Source organism: Haliaeetus leucocephalus, unplaced genomic scaffold, assembly GCF_000737465.1.
Source record: "Haliaeetus leucocephalus isolate CR32 unplaced genomic scaffold, Haliaeetus_leucocephalus-4.0 Scaffold240, whole genome shotgun sequence".
Classification (NCBI taxonomy): domain Eukaryota; kingdom Metazoa; phylum Chordata; class Aves; order Accipitriformes; family Accipitridae; genus Haliaeetus; species Haliaeetus leucocephalus.
This window is the reverse complement of record NW_010972676.1, coordinates 2,134,781-2,155,923: the sequence shown is the minus strand read 5'-3', so window position 1 is coordinate 2,155,923 and position 21,143 is coordinate 2,134,781. Positions and strand designations below refer to the sequence as shown.

General features: G+C 49.6%; 1 protein-coding gene across 1 annotated transcript in view; it reads left to right on the top strand.

Annotated features, from left to right (window-relative positions):
* Nucleotides 1-14,026, top strand: part of GPC1 (glypican 1) — a 214,946-nt gene extending 200,920 nt beyond the window's left edge. The window contains exons 4-9 of the mRNA XM_010568237.1: nt 3,009-3,174; nt 7,593-7,723; nt 10,857-10,976; nt 11,718-11,851; nt 13,030-13,205; nt 13,709-14,026. Coding sequence (XP_010566539.1) covers nt 3,009-3,174; nt 7,593-7,723; nt 10,857-10,976; nt 11,718-11,851; nt 13,030-13,205; nt 13,709-13,926 — 945 coding nt within the window. The 3' untranslated portion in view covers nt 13,927-14,026. The remainder of the gene's footprint in view (nt 1-3,008; nt 3,175-7,592; nt 7,724-10,856; nt 10,977-11,717; nt 11,852-13,029; nt 13,206-13,708) is intronic.
* The last annotated feature ends 7,117 nt before the right edge of the window (nt 14,027-21,143 follow it).

Here is a 21,143-nt window from a genome sequence, read left to right as displayed (position 1 = left end):
ATCACGGGGAGCCTTGGCAGCTGCCCGTGCTTGCCAGTCGTGCCAGAGGCCAGATGGAGTAGATGGGCACCCGCTGCTGCTCCTCTTCTGCAGCTCTGTGTGGTGGCAGGGCACGGATGGCCCTGCATGACTACTCTCCAGTGGTCAAGGGAATGCTGTGCTCAGGGTGTGAAGGTCCTTTCTGTTTTGCCAGAAAAAGACACACACAAAAATAAATGCAGAGACCAGGATAAATTCTGCAAGCAGAAATACTTGTGAAATGCCCACTGGACCTGTCACAAGCTTCATTTAAATACGGGCTTGCTGTGGTCGCCTGGGTAGCTCCAGTACAGTTGCTGGGTTTATACCGTACCTTAAAGCTAAGTATGTTGGAGATGCTTTTCTGAGCCAAGATCTGTCACTTGCCTCTCTCCGTGTCCCCCACGGGCTCTGGCAGGGTACCAAATAGCTTTGTTTTCTAGCTGCTGGTAGCTGTCCTCTCTGCCACTGGATGGCTGGCCCACGCCGCCCCAGGGGCATTTCCTGCACAGGCGCTGCTGCAATCCCACTTTCCAGCCAAAGCACTTCGGCTCCCTCCACTCCAAAAGGCTGCACAGGGCAACCACAGATGTATGTGGGTTCAGGCAAACCATCCGTCCGCTCCCTGATTCTCATCAGTACTGCGGAAAGTCTCACACTTCAGGGCCCAGCTATGTGACTCATTTGTGCCGCAGCTCCCAGGATGTTGCAGCCCAATTTGTGCTGTGTGAGGTTACAGTGCTCCATGGCCACAGCTGGATAAGCCGGGACCAGTGGTGATGGGGCGTGCCAGTAAAACATGGAGACAAAGTTGTGTTCAGGACCCAATTGCGTGTGCAGATTACATGCTCTGGTTGGAGCGTCACCATATAATTCATGTGCGCAAACGCTCTGTCTGGGGAAGGAGAGGTCACAGCTCCCTTCCTAGCTACATCTCCTGATTTCTGTGTAAATGCTCTGGTTTCGGAAGGTCTTCAGCTACAGCCTGTGTTAGTGTTCAACATGCTCTTACCTGTTGTCTTTTCAGTCACTATTCAGTCATGGTTATTTAAACCCTGAGATGAAAAAGAAACTATTCTTTTGTTTGCCTGTCCCTCTGCTTTGTCGCACCCCCCCTCAGATCACTGAGGCTGGAGACAGCTGTGCCTTAATTGGCTTCTCCTAGGGATGAAGTGAGCAGTACCCAGGCGGTGTGGTGGGACAAAGCCTCCATCTCCTGGCAGCAGAGCTGCACGGCAGCCAGGCGCCGGTTTCTGTCTGCGGGAGTTGTCCCAGAACGAAGGCAGAAAGCTCACCAAGGAAGCAGAGCGAAGCCTTGGCGTGCGTGGTGTTTCCTGCAAGGCTCAGAACCTCCGGCAGCAGTGGAGCACGGTGTTTATCTGCACGCATCTCAGGGCTTGTTCTGGCTGCCGAGGCAGGGGAGCGGTCTCCATTTGGGTTCTTTCTCTGAGACCTAGAGATTTTTGTTCTGGTCCTGAAGAAGGTTCTCATGAGGTTATTTTAATGCATTCCTGCCTGATGAAGCCCCAGCACCATCCAACATCTGTTTTCCAAGGCTGACTGGAAGTGAGGTGCTACCGTGCAGGCAGTTTCAGGAGGGAGGAAGCTTAGGGATTTTTTTTTCTCTCAACCTCTGATAGTGGGCTCAGCATGTTCATGCTCTCCTAAGGGTACCTCAGAACTGAATCTTACTGGAGTACCCCAGAAGAAACTTAAAAGGCCATGTTCTAAGTATTTTTCACAAGTATTAAAGAGATTGGGGCAGTTCTCAGCATTGCAGCTGCACCTCGAGGCTCAGGGATTTTTCCATGTCAAAATTTGCCCCTTCGATCACTTTTCCCCCTTTGGGCTCCTTGTGAGTGCCGAGTACCTGGTACCAAGAGAGACTTGCATGCAGTCAGTTATGTTTATTTTTGTAAATAGTTTTAAAAGAATGACAGGGGAATTGCAAATGGATGCATCTCCAAAGATGGAGAAAGACCGCAAAGGAGAAAACACTTTAGCAATAAGACAGGGGAGCGCTGAGCTCTGCCAGCATCTCTGCAGGGTCTGCTAGGTTGTTATTCATCCCTCAGCTTACACTGACAGCCCTTTGCCCATGGCAGTCAGAGGGGGACACTGTCCCATGGCTGACGGTCTAAGGGACTTTGACATGCTGCAGAGGCTGCTGCCGTGCTTTCTGGGCTCTGTGCCTGCACTGGCTCTGGGCTTATGGGACCAGAGTGGTTTAATTAAAGGTGGCAAAGCCACCTCCAGAGTCACCTCTGCAAAGCATCAGCTGCACGTGCAGTGCCTGCAAGCCACTGGCACGGGGTGTGTTGGCCCACTTCACTGGCTGCCTGCGGCTCCTGAAGTGCTTTCAGAGAGCAATCGCTTCCCAGTGTCGAGTGCTCTCAATTGCCCATATTTTTGGAATTGTTCAAGTCTTCCCCCAACACCATTCTCCTTTCCAAAGATGCCAGCTGAGAACTTTCCATGTCCAAGCCCCCACGGTGCATCCCCCCAGGAAGCCGGAGATGCAGTTTGTGGTGGGACACCTGCGTCTGCCAGACAGTGACAACAAACCCTTCCTGCAGAAAGGGCACAGTTGTGGCACTGATTGCAGAGGCTCCAGGGGCACATGTGCACCATGTGTCGGGGTCACAGTTACAGCCGCTGGACAGCCCAGGCTGTCTGTGTGGCCATCAGACCAGGCTGGAAGGGGGATGGTGCTCACATACGGGTTTTTCCAGAACCCTGGGTTCAAACACAACCTGAGGAACTAGCAGCTGCCTCAGAGGTCCTGTCCCTCCAACAGGAGTGACGCCTGAAGAAGGGTGGGGGGGAAGGACAGGCAGTGAGAGGGGAAGCGGCTTTCCCAGGGCCACACACCCAGGGAGCCATGCTGCCTTTCAGATCACACCAAGCTCTTTCACCCCAGGGAAGAGGGTAGTTCACCCACATGCCCCCCCGACCAGCCTGTGTGTCTGACTCTGATCTGTCTCCCTCAGGTATCTCTCAGCCATGAGTGCACTCGCGCCATCATGAAGCTGATGTACTGCCCGCACTGCCGAGGCATGTCCAGTGTGAAGCCGTGCAACAACTACTGCCTGAACGTTGTGAAGGGCTGCCTGGCCAACCAAGCAGACCTGAACACCGAGTGGAAGTACCTGATGGGTAAGATGACCTTACTCTGCTGCAGCACAGCTGCCTCTCAGCACCTTTTGAACTCTCTGAAGTAGTGTTTGGAGAGTAAAGAAAGGACTGTTGGAGGCTCTTTTACACCACAGTTTCTCTGTCCATGATCTGACACCTAGAAGCTATTGCAGGACATTTTGATGGGCTTTAATACCATTAGAAAGGACACTGCTGGGCTGGCTAACAAGAGCTTAGAGAGTTCATCTTGCCCACACTTTGCATTCAAGTCATTCTTCCTTCCCTCCCAAGTGTTGAAGCTTAGGGACAGATCCTGCCACCTGTACACTGTCAGAGCTGCGTCCTCATCCATACCAGAGCACTTGTGAGAGCAATTGCAGCCCTCCTTGGGAGGTAGTCTAGAAACTAGCCAAAAACTGTTTCCATGGGAGGAGAGCAAAGGAATCAGAATCATATACTTCTAAACAGAAAGAGGTGTCTTAAACAAATACATGGGGAGGGGGAAGTTACAGGCATCGCCAGGAATGGGAAAATTAGACTTGTATTTTAAATAAGAAAAGAGCTCATTTCATTTTTGTTTTCTCACTCAGCTAAGATTATGAGTCTCTTAAAGTGGATTGTATCTGTATAGAGAAGTCCATTTCATTGAGTTTAAAGCCAGAAATATCACTGTGATGGTGTGGTCTGATCTCCTGTGCAACACAGGCTGGAGAACTTCAACCAGGCGTTTCTGCAGGAAATTCTGCATTGCCTGATCAGATCTGGGCATCTCTTTTAAGAGGACCTCATGGGTCACTCAGCTGTTTTGCAGAACCTGTGGCTCCTGGTTTAAATGAGAACTATTGCTGAGAGTGGCTTGTGGAGCCGATGGGCATGATTTAAGGCTGGTGAGAGTCTGTGTTTAGAAAATTGTGTGTTTGTGTTACAGCACATGTCCTCTCCCCAGCTGCAGTCCATCAGGGGAGGGTGTTTGCAATGGTAAAGATCTCACTCCTCCTTGTTCCCACAGACCATCACCCAGCAAGCTCCTCTTTCTCTCCCCGGTTGTACATTTAGACCTGGAGTGATCTGAGACCTGAGGGAGCCTTGATGTTTGTCTAGGCTCATGGAAGGCAGGCACCAGAGGAGATGAGCTTTGGACTTGGCCTTTTCCCTTGCCTTGGCACCCACTGCCCGGCCAGCAAGACTGCCAGCTCACTAGCCAGCTGCAGCCCGACAGGCTGGCTCAGGGTGGATATGTGGTGGTGTTAACAGTAAAAACCCTGCTGAAGTTCAAGGAGCATCATCTGCCTCTCAAGGGACATTGCAAAATAAATATCAAACCACTGCACACAGAGGCCGGTGCACTTGCCCCTCACTCTGGGGGCTAACGAACCAAGTGGCAACTTACAGCGGCTGATTGGAAGTACCCCCCATGAGAGCGACTTGGGAGGCTGCTGCAAAAGAGGGGGAGGAATATTCCCTTCCCCAAGGGTTTACACAATGACATTGATGGCGCTTTGGCCTTTCTGACCCGAGCAAGCCAACTGTTACCTGTCACTGCTCTCCTGGCAGGATGACTACCTGTCTCTTGAAAGGTCAATGTACAGCTCTCCTTGACTGACAGGGAGGCAATTCTGGGTGAATTTTGCAGTTATTCTGGCTTCCTCTTCCCCAAGAGACAATGTGAAGGGGTGAAGGCTAGGAGGAAATTAGAGCTTCTTTCAAATTGCAGTTGTACATTTTAGTGTCAAAGGTCACAATTTGATCAAGGACTAGAGCAAGACTAGAGTCAAAGGTAGCAGTTCACTGGCATTGTCCATCCTTCGTCCTTCTCCAGGCCGTCCTGTGTAGCTGGAGAGGATTTTGTTACACTAAACACAGTTATTTTTTCAATTAGACAAATTAAGGCAGGTCAAATTAAGGGCGATTTTTATAGTAAGTAGTTCAAACATAATTTATCACTAATTTGGGGGTGCAGCCTTTGATTTAAATGTCTGTATCTCAACATTAATGCCTCTGCAAGCTAAAATTGTCTGGAAAATACAGTCTCAAAGATGACACCGCAACCCCTGAGTTGCAGCAAAGTTAAGCTGCAAGCTCTTTAATGTTGCAGGAGATGTTTCCCAGAATACAAAAAAACATTTCCCCCCTGTATGGCATGTTCAGCTTTAGAAATCAGCACTGCCATAGGAGTGTGTTGCAGGAAAAGAGAGCATATTAACTTGGAAATTGTGGCCCTTGTTTCCATTCTTGCTCAAGCTAACCAGCAAAACCTTTTTTCTTTTTAAGTGCTGAGAATAAATGCATAATGTTTCCAAGCTGTGACTTTGCATGTTGTTAAATCCTGTATTATAGAGCAAAGAGTATGTTGTGATATGTGCTCCAGACTGGCTGAGGTTTGAACCCTCCCAGTTGTTTGACTATTGCCCTTGCTCCCCGCAGGTTGGACCTGCTTTTGGACTGTGAGCCCTGTGGGCATGATCTGGTATCTTCTGTGGGTTTGTGCTGTCCCTCATCTAGTCTTTGCCTGGCTTGGTCATTCTCTGAGAGCTGTGTCAGGGTCTGAACATCAATCGTGTAACAGCAGAGAAAACATACTTGCGAGGGTCGAGCGTGCTGTTAAATTGACAACAGTGGGCTCAGGTTCAGACCTTTGTTATTAACACACTACGTCCACTGTGGACCTAGTGTTTCTGCACAGACCTCACCTAGATCTGGTGGAAATCATTTGGGGTCTTTCTGCCAAGTCCTGCTGGCTTGCCCAGGTGAGGGACTGAACACTTCCCTATCAGGTTTGAAATGGTAGTGGTCTGTGGTTGTGCCCCAGCTGACTGGACTCCTGCTCGAAGGAAATTTGCTGTGCAGCTCAAAGATAAGTATCAGGCCTTCAAAGCGGTATCATGGGTGACACATACATGCTGTGGCATGGTGTAGGTTGAAGGACATGTTTTACTGATACTCTGTTGAACTGCCAGATACAATTCACCTGGTGGTTTCATTGCTCATTAATAACATCGGCAGTACAAACTCATGCTGAATAGGCCTTTCTGCAGCATCACACCATCTGCTGTGACAGTCTCCAGCCAGGCTGATGGGTGAAGTATCAGGATTTAGGACAGAAGAATTAATCACTCCTAATGAATAACTCCATTTACAAATGGTACAGATTGCCATCCTAGACCCTGGGATTTGACCCTTTTTGTGTAGAGGAGAACCAACATGAAGCCATTGCATTTCTTTTCTTCCATGTGGCAAGGCCACAGGAACATGAAGCACTTTCTGTTCCAGATAAGCACAGGCCACCCCAGCGCTCTGACAGATCCCTTGTCCTGCCAAGAGGTTTCTGGTGTGCCTGGGGAACACAGACCACACTGGAGCCATCTGGGGTCACACGTAACTGAATGCCAATGATGAAGCTTATGCATGGCCTGGCCTCCAGGCTACTAGAGCACAAGTGGTAGGAAACTGAGGCAGCAGCAGCAGCATAGCAGTGACTTTCAGGTTTAGAATTTTTGACTGGCAAAGTCAGACCTGGTTAAGATCCCGTTTTAGATGTCCAAACCCAGTTTTGGCCCTGTTTAAATCTCGCTGGACAGCAAGGATGTCAGCTTTCCTCTGCAGTGCCATTCCCCAGTGCCCCAAGCCCTGTGAGCGTATAGTCTGTCCTTGCTTTAGACCCAACTGGAGTGTTGAGAATCATCTCTGGAGGCAGGCAGAGCTTGGCAATTTTTTTGTAAGCCAAAAGCAGCCGTCAAGGCAGGAGCTTCCAGGCCAGGCAGGAGCACTTGGACATCAGAGCTTTCCAAGGTAAGAGGAGCTGAGATCAAGAGGCACCCCTCAGTCACTCCCTATCATGTTTACCATTTTAGTTGTGGGCATTTTGGTCTGCTTCTCTACCTTCGTAGCCTGGTATTTCCCTGGCTGGTCACATGTTGTCCTTCCAGAGGTGATGGTGAGAAGAACTACTCCTTTTCTTACTCCTTCACTGCCACAGAAGCTATTGCCCATATCCTGTACCTTTGGCACTTTATTGACCTCAATTCTCCCACTTTCTGCTGGCTGCAGTGCTTTGCTGAAGACATGCAATGAGTTAGGAGGGTTAGGGCTAAGTATTGCTATGCATTACTTAATATTTCTGCACCGATTTTCCATTTTTCCTTTCTGTAGTGCCCCAGGAAATGTTGGTCACTTTGTGTGAATACAGGTTGCATTTACCGTTTGCAGGAGGTGACCTCTGTTCCTCTGCCACTGAGGGTGGCTTTACCTATGTGCTGGGAAGGGTCAGCTGTCCCATGCCAGAGGAAAACGAGCATGCACTCGGGCAGCAGTGAAAATGGAGAGATGTCTCCCAACAAGCCTGCTGAGGGGCCAACAGCTTATCCCACCCAGCATGAGCATGATCTTTAACTTGGTTTGTACAGAGTCTGATGAGAGAAGTCTCCATCTTGTTTTACTAGATTCCCTGGTTGTAGTGGCTGATCGGATTGATGGACCTTACAACGTAGACACCGTAATAGGGACCATTCACATGAGGATCGCTGAAGCAATTTCTAACTTGCAAGAAAACAAAGATTCGATCACAGCCAAGGTAAGAGCGTGTGCCAGGGCCTGGCTAAGAATACACCACATGTAACTGCCAGGACCAAATGTTTTTTGTGCTCACTATTCAAGTGAACTAAAGGCGATGAAGGATGAAGGGGATCAAATGCTCACTCTTTTAATGATAGGAAACCACCCATCTTACACAGGCAAAAACCTTCTCAAGTGTTTCCAAATATTCCTCCTTGCCACATCCAGCCAGCCTCCTTTAGGTACAGACACACAAGGTGGGACTGCATATGCAGTGACTGTGGGAGGCATGGTGCCATTTGCTGTCAGGTGCCTCTGTGTCTGAAGAGTCCTAAAGTATTTTGGCTGAGCTGAGGCATTTACGGAAAGTGCACAGTCCGTAGTGACAGAAGGCAGCTACTTTAACCTGCCTTGGGGGGATGTTCTGCAGTGGAAACACTGGGCTATCAGGTTGTATCTGTGGGACAGAGGTACAATCTGGCAGTCCATCTGGAGAGTAAAAAACAGGCTCTTCTGATAATCATCTGTCTTGCAAGAAGTAAATCATGAATCTCTCTTCTATTGGTCTTCTATTTTTAGTTACTTTATCCACTTAACCACAATCACCTCTGTAGCTGCAGGTAAGAGAAGCTTTGGGAACAAAAACAGCCCTCCAGGGCTTCTGCTTTTTGCCCAGACATTCCCCAAGTCCTGCAGCTATCCCACAGTTAGGGCAGAGATGCAGATGAAAGAAGCAGGGCAGGTCCTAACTGGGTCTTGGATAAGGGAAGGGCCAGAAGTATTGCTTAGCCAAGCAGGAATTCACTGGCCCACCTCAAAGCACTAACAGCAGCACGCATCCACGTATTCGTTTAGGTTTCTTTTCTGACATGAAAGGCCATATTCTTTCTTCCTTTGTTAGGTGAGACTGAGGTTGTCCACATAAAAGTAAGCCCATGATGTGGGAAAACATGGCATCATCTGCAAAGAAAGGTGTTTCCGCGGGGCGTATAGTAAATCTGGTAAAATGAAAAGGAGTAAATAGTCTAACTGGTGTTCAACTGGAGCAACCAAACATGTTTGATAAGCTTCTCAGTATGATCTGGTGACCAGGTGAACATGGGAGTCTTTGTTGGTGACACTGGCAGCAGACGTCTAAAGCTGCGAATTGCTACAGCTCTAAGCTCTGGTTTTGAGCATGGCAAAGTGATCAGGTAAAGGATATCATTGTCAAATGAGCTCGGGACTGGCTGAGGCCAGTCCTGGGAGTCTTCTCTCTCAGGGCCGAGGGCAGCAGGCTTTCGAACATTACCAGCGTAGAGCGAGGGCACTGTCTGCCATTTGTGAGAAGAGCCAGAAGTGGCCCTTGGATCCAGTGACACCCTCAATCATGGGTTTTCCTGGGATCTGGGGAAAAACTGGAAAGAAACACTTTTGGTACTGAGCCCTGTGTTCACTGCACCATGGAGCACTCTTGCGCTTCCTTGCACTCCCCCTCGCTCCCTGTGGCTCTCTGATGGATTTTAGGCAGCAGGAGCTATCAAAGGCTGCAAATGTCTATTTGCTGTCACTATGCAGGAAACTATTGATCACCTCAGTCTGCAGGACACATGTTCTCTCCATCAGTAATGGGTGTTGCTCACCTAAAGCCCTCGGGCTGGCAAGAGGATTGCCTTGATACCATGCTGTGCTGGAGCTGCTACAAGAGCCACTGTCCTGGAGACCTCCCAGGGCTTTTACCTCCTGAAAGAGTTGTATCCTGCTAACAACAGTAATAAGCCAATAAGAAAGACACAGCAGTGAAACCAAACTTGTTTTATTTTGGTAGAACCAACTTGAAAATGCTCTACATGCAGTTGTCAAGGCGGGGCTTTTTGCATGAAGCAAAGGAGACAGATGAACAAATTGGCTTGGTGCTGAACTGCCATAGTCGTTGGATCCATCTGGTCAGCAGGACAGTGCATCCCAGGAGGGGGCTTTCTAGGCTGAATGTCCCTCAAACACACCAATGAGACCCACTGTCACCAAAGGGATTCTTGTCTAGATTGGGACTTTGCTGATGGCTGTCAGAATCCACTAGCAAAAGCATTCAGCAGCTGGCACAAGCTACATCAGCAGTGCTCCTGTCTGAGGCCTTGATTCCTCTGCTTTAAGGGGACACTGTGCAAAGTTGAATTTATCGATAGCTTCTGACAGCACCCTGGTAACCACAACAAGCTTGGAGCCGTGTTTTCAAATCAGATGGCTTTCTTTGTAAAGGCTGGTATTTTCTGAATCAAACTGACAGTGCAAAGGCCCTCCTGACCTTTGATGCTTCATTAAATCTGGCTGTCTGAGCACTCCTTCCACCTGCCGCAGTAAGGCTCAGTTGCCTGAGCACTGGCTATCTGCAGCAGAGGTGTCATTGCCTGGACTGATCATGCAGAGACTGGGAGAAACAGGTGCTTCCAGGGCACCCTTCCTTTCCTCCTAGAGGCAAAGTCTGAGGATTTGTACCTTCAAAGTGCTTCTGCTCTCCTTTGGCTACAAAGCACGCCTGGGCAGGTAGTTAGGATGATGGGAGGTACCCAAAGTTAGGAGGTAAATCAGTTCTGCTTCCTCATTTGCCCCTGAAACATCCAACCTGACAGATATGACACATCTACTGTCTTTGCACTCCCCTGGTTGGAGGAGGCATTCATTTGCTGAGTGTGGGTGCCGATTGTAAGTCATTGGGGTAGTCCCACCTTAATCTGTTGTCCAAATCAATGAAGCTCACATGGTCTGCAATCTTGAAGCCCACACCACTGGTGTAATAAGTGTGAGCAACTCCCATCTTGTTCTTCCCAGAATTTTATTTTTCAATCATAATAGGAACAGATAAAATTGCTAGAAATAATTTAATACCAACATTGGTGACTCGTCCAAAAACATGTGCTAATTTTGGGTTAGTGCTGAACATTTTGCTTGATAGAGGTAGTCAAAACTAGTTACCATAACACATGTTACCGTGTTACTGAAAACACATCCTGGCACAAGAGTAACCTGACCAGAAACTAAGCCAGAATCTCAGAGATCTTGCAGGTAGGAAACATAAACATACCTAAGAAGAAAAAAAAACATAACTGTGGAGAGCTAATTAATTAAAGAAATAGTATCAAAACATGAGACAGAGAGTTTGGTTTATTTTTTAGGTTTTCCAAGGCTGTGGAAATCCCAAAATCAGCACAAAAGGCTCCAGCAGTGATGACAAGAAAAGGAGGGGGAAGGTTGCATTGGAAGCAAAATCTTCTGCGCAAGCACTGGAGATGCTGGTGAGTTTGCCTCCTAAGCTCCCTCCCTGCTGGTGTGCTGGTGCACTGCCTCCCTTGGGAGCCCTGGGAGCCCAGCCTGCGTAGCACTGGGTCCTGTGGGTCGGGTCAGACCACCCCGCAGGTGGCTGAATCGCCTTTGCTGGTGACTCTGAAGATCAGATCAGCGAGTGCTGGCATGACCTAAGCAGATCTGATCTTGCCTTGGCACAAGGTTGGGGTCTAGGTTGCTGATAACCAATTTCTCAGGGATTTGGTGCCAAACTTATCTGAACAGGCTCCTTGCCATTGCTGTCATTCAGCCTCAGGCCATCCAGCCTGGATACTGGGGCCAAAAGTCCTCCTCTATGGAGATTTTGGATTCTGTGGATGGTGAGCTGCAGGATCTGCCACAGTCCCACATTTCAGAGGCTCCTCATTCACAGACACCTGCCTGTACCACCCTGCCAGAGCCCTGCTGGCTTCCACCAAGGCTGCTTCTCAGCATTGCCCTCATGGCCCAAAAGATGATCTTCTCCTGGTTAATCTTATGATACCAGCACAGTCCTTAGCATGTAACCTTCAGCCTTGGGTGCTTGGGTTGACTGTTGGTCTTTAGGGGAAGGTTGGTGACACATCCCCGTCTGCATAAAAACAGACTTTGTGGTGGTAAAACAACAGAAAAATAGGCAGAATCCTTGTCCTTTCCACAGCCCTGGGGTGCCCCAGAACTTTCCTAGCCCTGAGCATCCTCTTTGTTTACAGGTTTTAGATGCCAAAGGGAACCTGACAACTCTCAAGACTTACTGGATCACCCTGCCCAGCAGCCTATGCAGCAAAAAAGTAATGGCCAGCTCAGCAGCAGACGACAAGTGTTGGAACGGGATGACCAAGGGCAGGTATGGAGAGGGTCAAGGTGCTATCCTGGCACATTCTGGGGTGAGAGAGGGAGGGTTTGATAAAAGGCACTTATGCATCACCTCAGCCAGCCCCACTTTTTCAGACTGAGCCAAAAGGCCTGTCCCTGTCCACAGAAATGCTGCATTTCCTGAATGCCTGAATGCTGGTACCTGGGAATGTCAAGCCTGTTGTTGTTTTGCTGTGTGTTGGAGGGTTAAGCATTGAAATGCAGTTGCCATGAAATAACCATGTAGTTTTGTACTAGCAAAGCAGTTTTGCAATTCCTTGTACACTCAGAAGGCAGAAGGGCTGGATTTACCTCACAAACTCCAGAGCTGTTGCTGAGAATTGCATGCATGTGTTTCTATCCATACCTGCTCTGAAATGCTGTTCCCTCATGAGAGGAGGCACCCAGGTGACATCAAACAACTGCAGAAACACCTCCCACTGATGGCTGACATTTAAAGGATGGCTGTAAGGGGAGATGAGCAGCTGCTGGACATGCACCTTTCTCCGCTCCTCTCCATGGACCTGCTGGGCTGGTCTCTGCCAGCCTGGAGCCAGCGCCTTTCGTTCTTCCATATTTCACATCTTTGCCAGCAGTGCCACAGATCTGCAGGAGCAGACGGGCCAGGGCACTGCGCAGTGCTGTTTGCTGATGGACAGCTCCCAGTTAACTGAAGCTTCCCTGGGGGCCTGTCTGCTCATACTGGGCTGAGGGCATTCAGTCATCCCAGGGTGTCTGTCCCCACAGGGTTTAACCAGGGCAGGGATGAAGGTGCTCCTCAGCTTCCCGTATGGACAGAGCTTTTCCGTAGCGGAGTGTCACTGTGGCTCCACAGGTACCAGCTGCAGCAACCCCTCAGCCCCGTGCACAGTCTTTCCTGCAGGAAACCCCTCACCATGCTGGGACAGTGATGCTGCAAGGCCACCACCTCCTGCAAGCTGAGGTGGCCTCGGGGCGAGCCCCAGGCTCTGATGGGGTCTGGCCACGGCAGCGTGGCTCTCCCATCCGTAGAGCTGGCTACCTCGCAGCAAACAGCAGCATGTGGAGCCAACACCACTGACTGCAGCTTCTCTGGGGTTCAAAGAGGCTGGGTTATCACCGGTGTCTGTAACGGGGAGAGGTGAGCTTAGCTGGGGGGGAGACATCTAAACCTGTCACCTTCCTTCACAGTTACCTGCCTGAAGTGATGGGGGACGGCTTAGCTAATCAGATTAACAACCCGGAGGTAGAGGTGGACATCACCAAGCCAGATATGACCATTCGCCAGCAAATCATGCAGCTAAAGATCATGACAAACCGGCTGGGCAACGCTAACATTGGGAATGATGTGGATTTCCAAGACGCAAGTGAGTTTAGCATAACTGGTGAGGTCCACAGCAGGCGAGAGGGGCTGAGCAGTCAGCCCTTGGCAGCCTGCATGGGCCTCCATGCAGGCCCTGCAGCTGGGCCCTGACAGCAGAGAGGGGTTGTGGCCACCTGGCTTTTGGCTCAGGGCTGCAGAGGGTCTGTTCGAGTGCAGACGACTTGCCGTGGGGTGGCTGGAGGATGTGCTGCTCTCAGCACCTTACTGAAACCTCGGGTGCTCCCTGCAGTCCCAGTCCAGCCCTGCTGACGGGGCCACTGCTCCTGTCTGCTCCAGAGGTTTCCAGCTGCTGAAGCAGTGGGTGGTTCAAGTCAGCTGGAGATCAGGTATGGACTTGCATCCGATAGTGGGGGATGCAGAAAGGAGGAGGTGGCCAGGGCAGGGCTGGTGGCCAGAGCTCCCTGGTGTTGCAGCAAGGGGAAGGCAGGGACATCACCGGTCATAAGGAAGGCAGTCAGGGCTCACCCCATGTTTGTCTCTGCACAGGTGATGACATGAGCGGCTCTGGAAGTGGTGACAGTTGTCCTGACGACGTCTGTGGCAAAAGACTTTCTAAGAGCCCCAGCACCAGGCAGCCAGAAACGCATGCTATTCCTAAGCAGTCTGGACATGGCATCAATGGGGCCAGCAGCAGATCTTTGCCTTCTGCCTTCCTCCTCCTCCTTTCGGTGGCTTTCATTGCCACGCAGCACTTGTGGCGGTAACTCACTAGCACAGCCAGGAAAGAGACTGCAGCCGAGGGCTTCACTTTGCCAAAATCAACCAACCAACCAACCAAAGGACATATTTAATTCACCTTGGCAACAAAAAAAAAAAAAAAAGAGGGAGGAGAAAAAGGTTTCAGTTGTTTGCTATTTCTGGCAGTGCTCGAGCTGTTTTCTTCTTTCTTGGTCTTTTCCCCAATGCTGGGCCCTTCTTTCCGTACCTCATTGTTTTACTTTTGTTATTGCCACGAACTGGCTCTTGAGGCTGAAACAAGCCTTTGCAGAGAGGCCTCCAGGGGGAACCCAGCTGGCCCCTCCAAGGGCAGCTCTTCTGCTGCCTCCCGTGGAATACGCAATTGCCCTGATCTAGTTACCCAGCCGCTGGCCAGAGCACTGCTTACCATACAGCTGCTGAAAGCAAGACGACGCCAAGAGCAACACCACTTCGTAACGCGGAGAGACTGAGATGGTCAGCGCTGCTCAAGTGCTGCATTCAGGGTCTCTTTCAGGTTTTTCCTCTGTACTTCCTAGGCAGGCAGAGATGGCCCTTCACTTTCAGTGGTGTACGTAGGAGCGTGAGCAGGTTTGGTGGGTTGAACTGAAACAATTTGGCAGTGGCTGTTGGACCCAAAAACGCAGAACTCCCTTTTTCTTTGGAAAGGTCACAAGTGGGTTTCTTGACTAGAGCTCGTAGCTGACAACAATTTGAAATGTAGGTCTCCTACATCTAAGTGATTGGGAATGAGTGTTAGGGGTTGGGGTTTGGGGGTATTTTTTCTTTGCATGCTAGTTGGAAAGCCATTTTTTACCCAAGTGTTAATGGTCCAATTTCTACCTGCAGTGCAGTACCGTCATATGTAACAGAGAGATGAAAATATGCACAGTAGGATTCTCCACCTGACAGACAGTTGTGCTGCCTCCTCCTCCTCTGGCCCCAGCCGTGGATGGGAATCTTTTTTTTTTTTTTTTTTTTTTGGGTAAAAAGAAAGAACGGGGACTTTTTACTAACTGGAGCATTGCAACTGGTTGTGAGAGCTCACACTGGGCACATGCCGGAGTGACCCCCCAAGGCAGCTGCCTTAGGGCAGAGAGGGGCTGGTAGTGATTAGCTCTGGGCAGTGTCCCTACCCAGGAGACTGACTCAAGGTAGCACCTACCTGGGGGGGCATGTGAGGACAGGACACGTTTTGTTTGGGATATTTTTTTTCTTTTGGCATTTGTTGCTGTTGCATTGTAGGTTTTCAAGTGAATTCCCGCTTTCCCTGTCCCTTCCCCATCCTCCCATGCACCTTCCCTAACCACTGCAGGGACAGGGTAAGACAGCGGGTCAGACACATGCCAGCAGCTCCGTTTTGGCTCAGGGAAGGGCCAGGCTCACCCTCTGCCGCCCCGTCCCACCACACACCAGCCTCTGGGTCACGCGGGCAGCTGCCCTAAACCCCAAAATGCTTGGTAGGGTGGACTCCATGCCGGGTTATGAGGCTGGGAGTCGTCAGTGAAAGATATAAATATCCTCACGTAGCTGCAGGAGTGTCTGTGCTTGTAGGGCTGTGTGCTTCAGGGCTTCCAGAAGGCTTCTGTACCTGACAGGTATGACAAGCATCGGCTGGAGATGTAGGTTTAGCAGATGTTACAGGTACAACACAGTCACTGTGACTGGTTGGGCCGAGAGCATGCCCAGGGGTTGGGCTTCATTCATATGGGGTTGGGTTTGAGTTTCAAATGTGTTTGCACTGCAGGCGAGAGGGAGGGCAGAGGTGTATCTAATCTCCTACTTTACTGTTCTGCACAGCAAATGTTTGAGCCTTTCTCCTCTGTCCTGCCAGAGGAGACATGTCTTTGGGCTGAGCAAACATTATGGGGTTGGGGTTTGGCTATTTACTAAGAAAGGGAGAAAAAAAACCATTTGTAAAATTAGCAGTTTCTAGAATGTGCAGTTCAAGGGCAGATGAGAACATGAGCAAGGTAACGCCAAAAGCCGGTGCAGGCGGGTGCGGAGGGAGCTTATCGCCTGCCCTCCCTGGGGTCCCACCTGGGGCCAGGTAACGACGCTGATGGTACCTCAAACTAGGCAGAGATTTTAGGCCAGCTTTGACTTCTTGGCTTCTCCAAGTCACAGTGACTAATGTTACTGACTTGGTATCCTTTCTGCCTTGTACTCACCGCCTTGTAAGGTTAAAACTGATCTAATCTGGTAGGGTTCCAGAAATGAAAGCCAGGATGCTGGACGTTGGCTAAAGGACAGACAATGCCACTAGAACCATTAGAACCCAGGAGTTTATAAATACAAGTCACAGATTTATACAGATTTATTTACTCCTAGAAATATGGCAAGTTCCACATTACTTTTACTGCTCTAAAGAGTTCCTATCTTTTTTGTTTGGGTTTTTTTTTAACCAGAATCACCAATACAAATTTAGCCTTCAGTTACAGAAATCCCCACAACCAATCCTGCAGAAACTTTACATCCAAAGCAAAAAAAGAAGAGGGAGGGGGCATTAAAACATTGTACCCTCTTCAAAAAATGGTTGGGTTGGATTGGAGTTTTAACACGTGGATGCCAAGGTCAATGTTTTGCTTTGCAGAATGGGAGACTGAAAGGAAAGTCCTTGTCATTTCCATTTCTGTGCAGTTAGCGTTTGCTGTCAGCCTGTTACCCTCACAAGCTTCTTATGGGTTCCAAGGGGAGCACACCTTAAACATGAAACCAAGAATTTCCTGATTGTCCAGTTAATATTTTAACAATTTAATAGCCCAAATTATTGGTCTTGTTACAATAATAAAACCTGATAGTCCAAAATCAATAAGGCAAAGCCTCAAGGATACAGTAGAAACTGTTATGCGGGAGAAACCCTTCCTGATGCCTTCCCTCTTTGGCTGGGGTTCAGCTCCCACTTCAGTGTCCCTCCGGGCCCCGAGGGCGACTGCTTCAGTCCTCCTGGAGCCGAGCTGCAGGTCAGACCAGCATCGGCAGCCCAAGGTCTGCACGGACAGGTGAGGGCAGTGCCGGGGGCTCTTCCCCCTCTTTGCCAGGAGGCGCATGATGTTGGGGTTGACGCTTCCTCCCTCCTCAGCCCTGGATCTGCTTGGGTTTATTTTGTGTACCTTTTCACACAATCCGCCTACGCTGCTGCTTTTTGTCAGTTCCTGGTTATTCAGTTTTTCTGTTCTCTTCGTTGCCCTGAAGTGGTTTCCTCGACCTGCTGCAATTCAGTGGCCGGGGCAGCGCTCGGCCATGCCACCTTCCACTGGGAAGCCAAAACAGCCGAGTTCCCCCAGGTAATTGACTTGGTATCGCTCTAAACTAAAGCAAACCTAAAGCAAACCATAGTTACCTGACAGCTAGACAAGCGCTGGCATGGCTCAACAAGCTGAAGTCAGCCCAGGTCCAGACAAGCGCTGAGCCTGCGCTCAGGCTGACACAGAGCCTGGGGCCTTTCAGTGCTTATAAATGACGTTTCCTGGGCTACCGCCTGCTCAAAACTGTTGTGACAAACCTCCCCAGCCCCGCGGCAGTGGGGGGCTGAGGGCTGCAGCCATGGCAGGGGCTGGCAGCTACCATGGGTTGGTTACGTGAATGGGGAGCTCTGGGGAATGGGGATGGCTGGGGAGGAACGTTTGCTTCAATGTTACCAAGATGGTGATTCATGGTGTTCTGGTTTGAAAAGGCCTTGTACTTCACAGGGATGCAGAGGGGGGGTGATGGTCTAGGAAAAAATATTAACAAGGACCCCTGTCCCTGAAAAGAGGACAACCAGAAATATTGGATTTCCAAGTGTCTCTGTCTTTCAGCCTGCTCTTTTGTGCCATAATGTGTATGTTTTAACTAAGGGCGAGGGTCTCAAAAGGCTTTGAGAGCGCAGCTGCTTATCATTTACAAATGACAAACTGCCTGTTGTTTTCCAGTGGGCTTGATAGGGGCTAAGGTATAGCAAAATATCTGAAGTCCACCTTTGCTTTAAACAGATGCATTTTTACCTGCAGGAGTAAGAATTATTTCACTTATTGGCATAGCTGGACAGTTATCTATTTCTTTCTGTTACCAAGGTACTTGTAACTCTCTTGCACTGTTTATCTAAAGTTGAAATATGTTCTTTGAATCCTTGTATAAATAAAAAGGCTGGAGACTTAAATCTGTATTTACAGGTCAGTTTTATTTCTTCTCCATTTAAGCTGAGTTTGGAGTTTTCTTTCTTTTTCCTTGGTAAAGCACAGGTAAAGGCCAGGTTAGGAGTCCTGAGGAATGGAAGCTTGCTTTCAGCCACAAGGTTTGTAATGGGCTGATGCCAATGTTGGTGCTACGGGTTTGTCTGCATTCAGCTCTGTGTAATCTGGAGGAACGACTGCTAGGGTTGTGTGGAGGTGATGCATGCCAAAACAAGGCCAACCAGACTTTAGTTATTGAAGCAAATGTGCTAAACGTTCTTTCTTATATAGATGCACAAAAAGTCATGGCATAATAGTGCAAGGAATCAGAAATACCCTTGGTATTTGTCATTACAAAGTATTGTGCTAATTATTTACCATGGCCTTGTACTAGTGCAGCTGTTGGTAGTGTTAACGGACAGTGAAGCAGATCGCTGGGCTGTCACAGTGACATGGATGTTTAATCTCGAGCATGTGCCTGAGGCTAAACCGATGCAGCAGAAAGGTTTGTCCTTCAGCTCTGCATATCCAATTCCAGAAATGGGTGAATGCAGGAGTCAAGGTAATGCATTGAAAGCCGCTTGTGAAGTGTCTAAGAGAGACTTGATAACTGGAAACTGCTGAGAGTGTATCTATCTGCCTGGAAGCAAATATCACTTAAATTTAATACATTGAGTGATACCCCTGAGTGAGTAGGTATTTCTTTAGTTTCATGTCCTACAGTTACACTTATTCAGGCACCACATGGACAGATTTATATAAATACAGACAAGCGTAGAAATGTTGGTCTTCTCCTAGGCGAAGTTGTTTGCAGACCAGTCACCTTCTTTGCCTCCTCTCTGTCTAATTATGATCTTAAATAATGGCCACTTACGGCTGTGTGTGTATTGAAGCTGTTTGCAAACATTTCTGTTGGTTTGTAAAGCTGCTGAACACTGTGCATTTGCAAATTCACTGCTAAGAAATTGTGGAAGGGGTGAGTGTGATACAAGCTCAGCTCAGCTCCTGCTTCCTTGCAGCCACACACAGCCCTGTTTTCCAGAGAAGGGAGGGCTTTGGGGACCCTAATATCAGCCCTTTACCTATAAGAAGGTCACCAAGAAGATCAAGCCAGGCTCCTTACAGCAGTGCACAGCAAGAAGATGAGAGACAGCTGGCATAACTGGGACTGTTTGCACAAGATGTTTGCACCATACCCCAATGGCAGCGACATCAAGTCCAGAAAACCCTCAGCAGCCCCCAGCAAAACCTGGACTGAGGCATCAGACCTTTTCTAGCCAGGGGATGCTACTATTACCCTGCAGTTCAGCCATCTTCTTGCAGAGGAGGCAATTGTCTTCACTGCCAGGAGGTGGCATTTGCGTTTAGCTTATAATTACTCCTCATGTAACAATAACTACCCCGTTCCTCTTTCCTCCTTTGTGCAGGGACATGATACAGGGCAGGATGGTAGGAAGGGACAACCTTTCAGGCATGAAGGACCTTCCTCAAGTCAGCTGCAGGCAGGTAGCGAGTAAACATCTGTAGCCTCCTAGAGAGGCATCACAGGTGCAGAAGCAGTGACATTGCTGGTGCTAATGTGACAGCCACACTGCTCCTGGCTGGTGGCATGCAGGGGCCACCTGGACCAGTGCTGGGGTGAGCTGCAGGGAACTGGTAGGCCAGTCTCACCCCAGTAAGTCACACCAGGCACGTCTGGCAAATCCCAGAGCAAGCTGCTGGGCTGCTGCCGCCCATACAGATCAGTGGAGAGTTCATCCCACATCACAAGCAATGGCCACACAAAATAAAGATCACAGTTTTGGTAACAAGAGCAGCCATGAAGGGAGAACTTGGCACAGTGGGCGCTTCTCAAAGGGCAGAGTCTTCTTGCTGTTGGCCTTATTCTTTTAACAGAATAAGCCCTCTAAACAGATTCTGGGCCACACTAAAGCCAAGTATGACACACAGAAGCAAAGAGCAGGCGCTCAGGAAGGAATGGAAGTGGGCATGGTGGTGTTGGGTTGACGGTTGGACTTGACTATCTTAAAGGTCTTTTCCAACCTAAACGATTCTATGATTCTATCAAAAAAAAGTTAAATACATTTTTCTAATGGTGAGACGTGATATTGCACAGCAGAAACACATCTGAGGAAATGATGTGAATGCTTGTGCATTGCTTGCACAGGAGGGCAAGGGGCAGAGGGGCTGCACGGAGCTCAGTGCCCCTCAGGCTGCACGGAGCTCATCCCTGGCTCAGTGCCCCTCAGGAACAGCAGCCTCTCCACCCTGACCAGGCACACGCCAGCACCCGGCCACCACCACTGGCAACTGGGGCAAGGGAAGGGGGTGCCAGGGCAGTGGGGAGCCAGAAGTGCCAGGGGTGCGGCAAAAGCAAGGAAGAGGCTCCCTTGCCCATCAAAACCACTGGGTGCAGCCCAGCTGAGCGGCAGCTGTGACCGCAGCACCCGGGTCCATACACACCAGTAGCTCAGACATGGGAAGACATGGGGACAGTTATTACAAAAGGCTGTACTGAATGTCTCACTGCTCAATATATCAGCCCTACATTTAAGATGAAGAAAGGGGACAGCTGAAAACACTTTATCATGAAGCAATGGCAATTTAACTGTGCAAACTACAGCACTCATAGCCTAAACAAACTTGCTCCTTCCTTCACTTGCCACTTACAGGAGCAATTTTTCCCAGTAATTTCCACGAGGCAGGTAACGAGCTGAAGTCACCCATTGGGAAAGCAAGGTTGCTGTAGGAAGGCTGCTTGCAGAAAGTGGCTGTGAGCAGTCCCTCCACTGGCGGGAGAGGCTGGGGAAAGCGCTAGTGATGCTCGACCAGAGGGCTGGGCTGCTTCTCCAGCCTTCCCCATTGCGGGGGGCCTGCAGCACTACCAGCAGCCCCAGGGACGGCTGTCCCAGGCACCAGCAGCAAGCTCCCAGCACGTGGTCCTGGGAGACCCAGTGAGGTGCAGGCCATGCGAAGCATGGGGAGGACACATGGGGCATCCCCCCCCCCCCAGCAGACAGGCGTCAGGACCTGCCAAGTCAACACGGGGCCCCTGTTGCATCAGCCCCCCC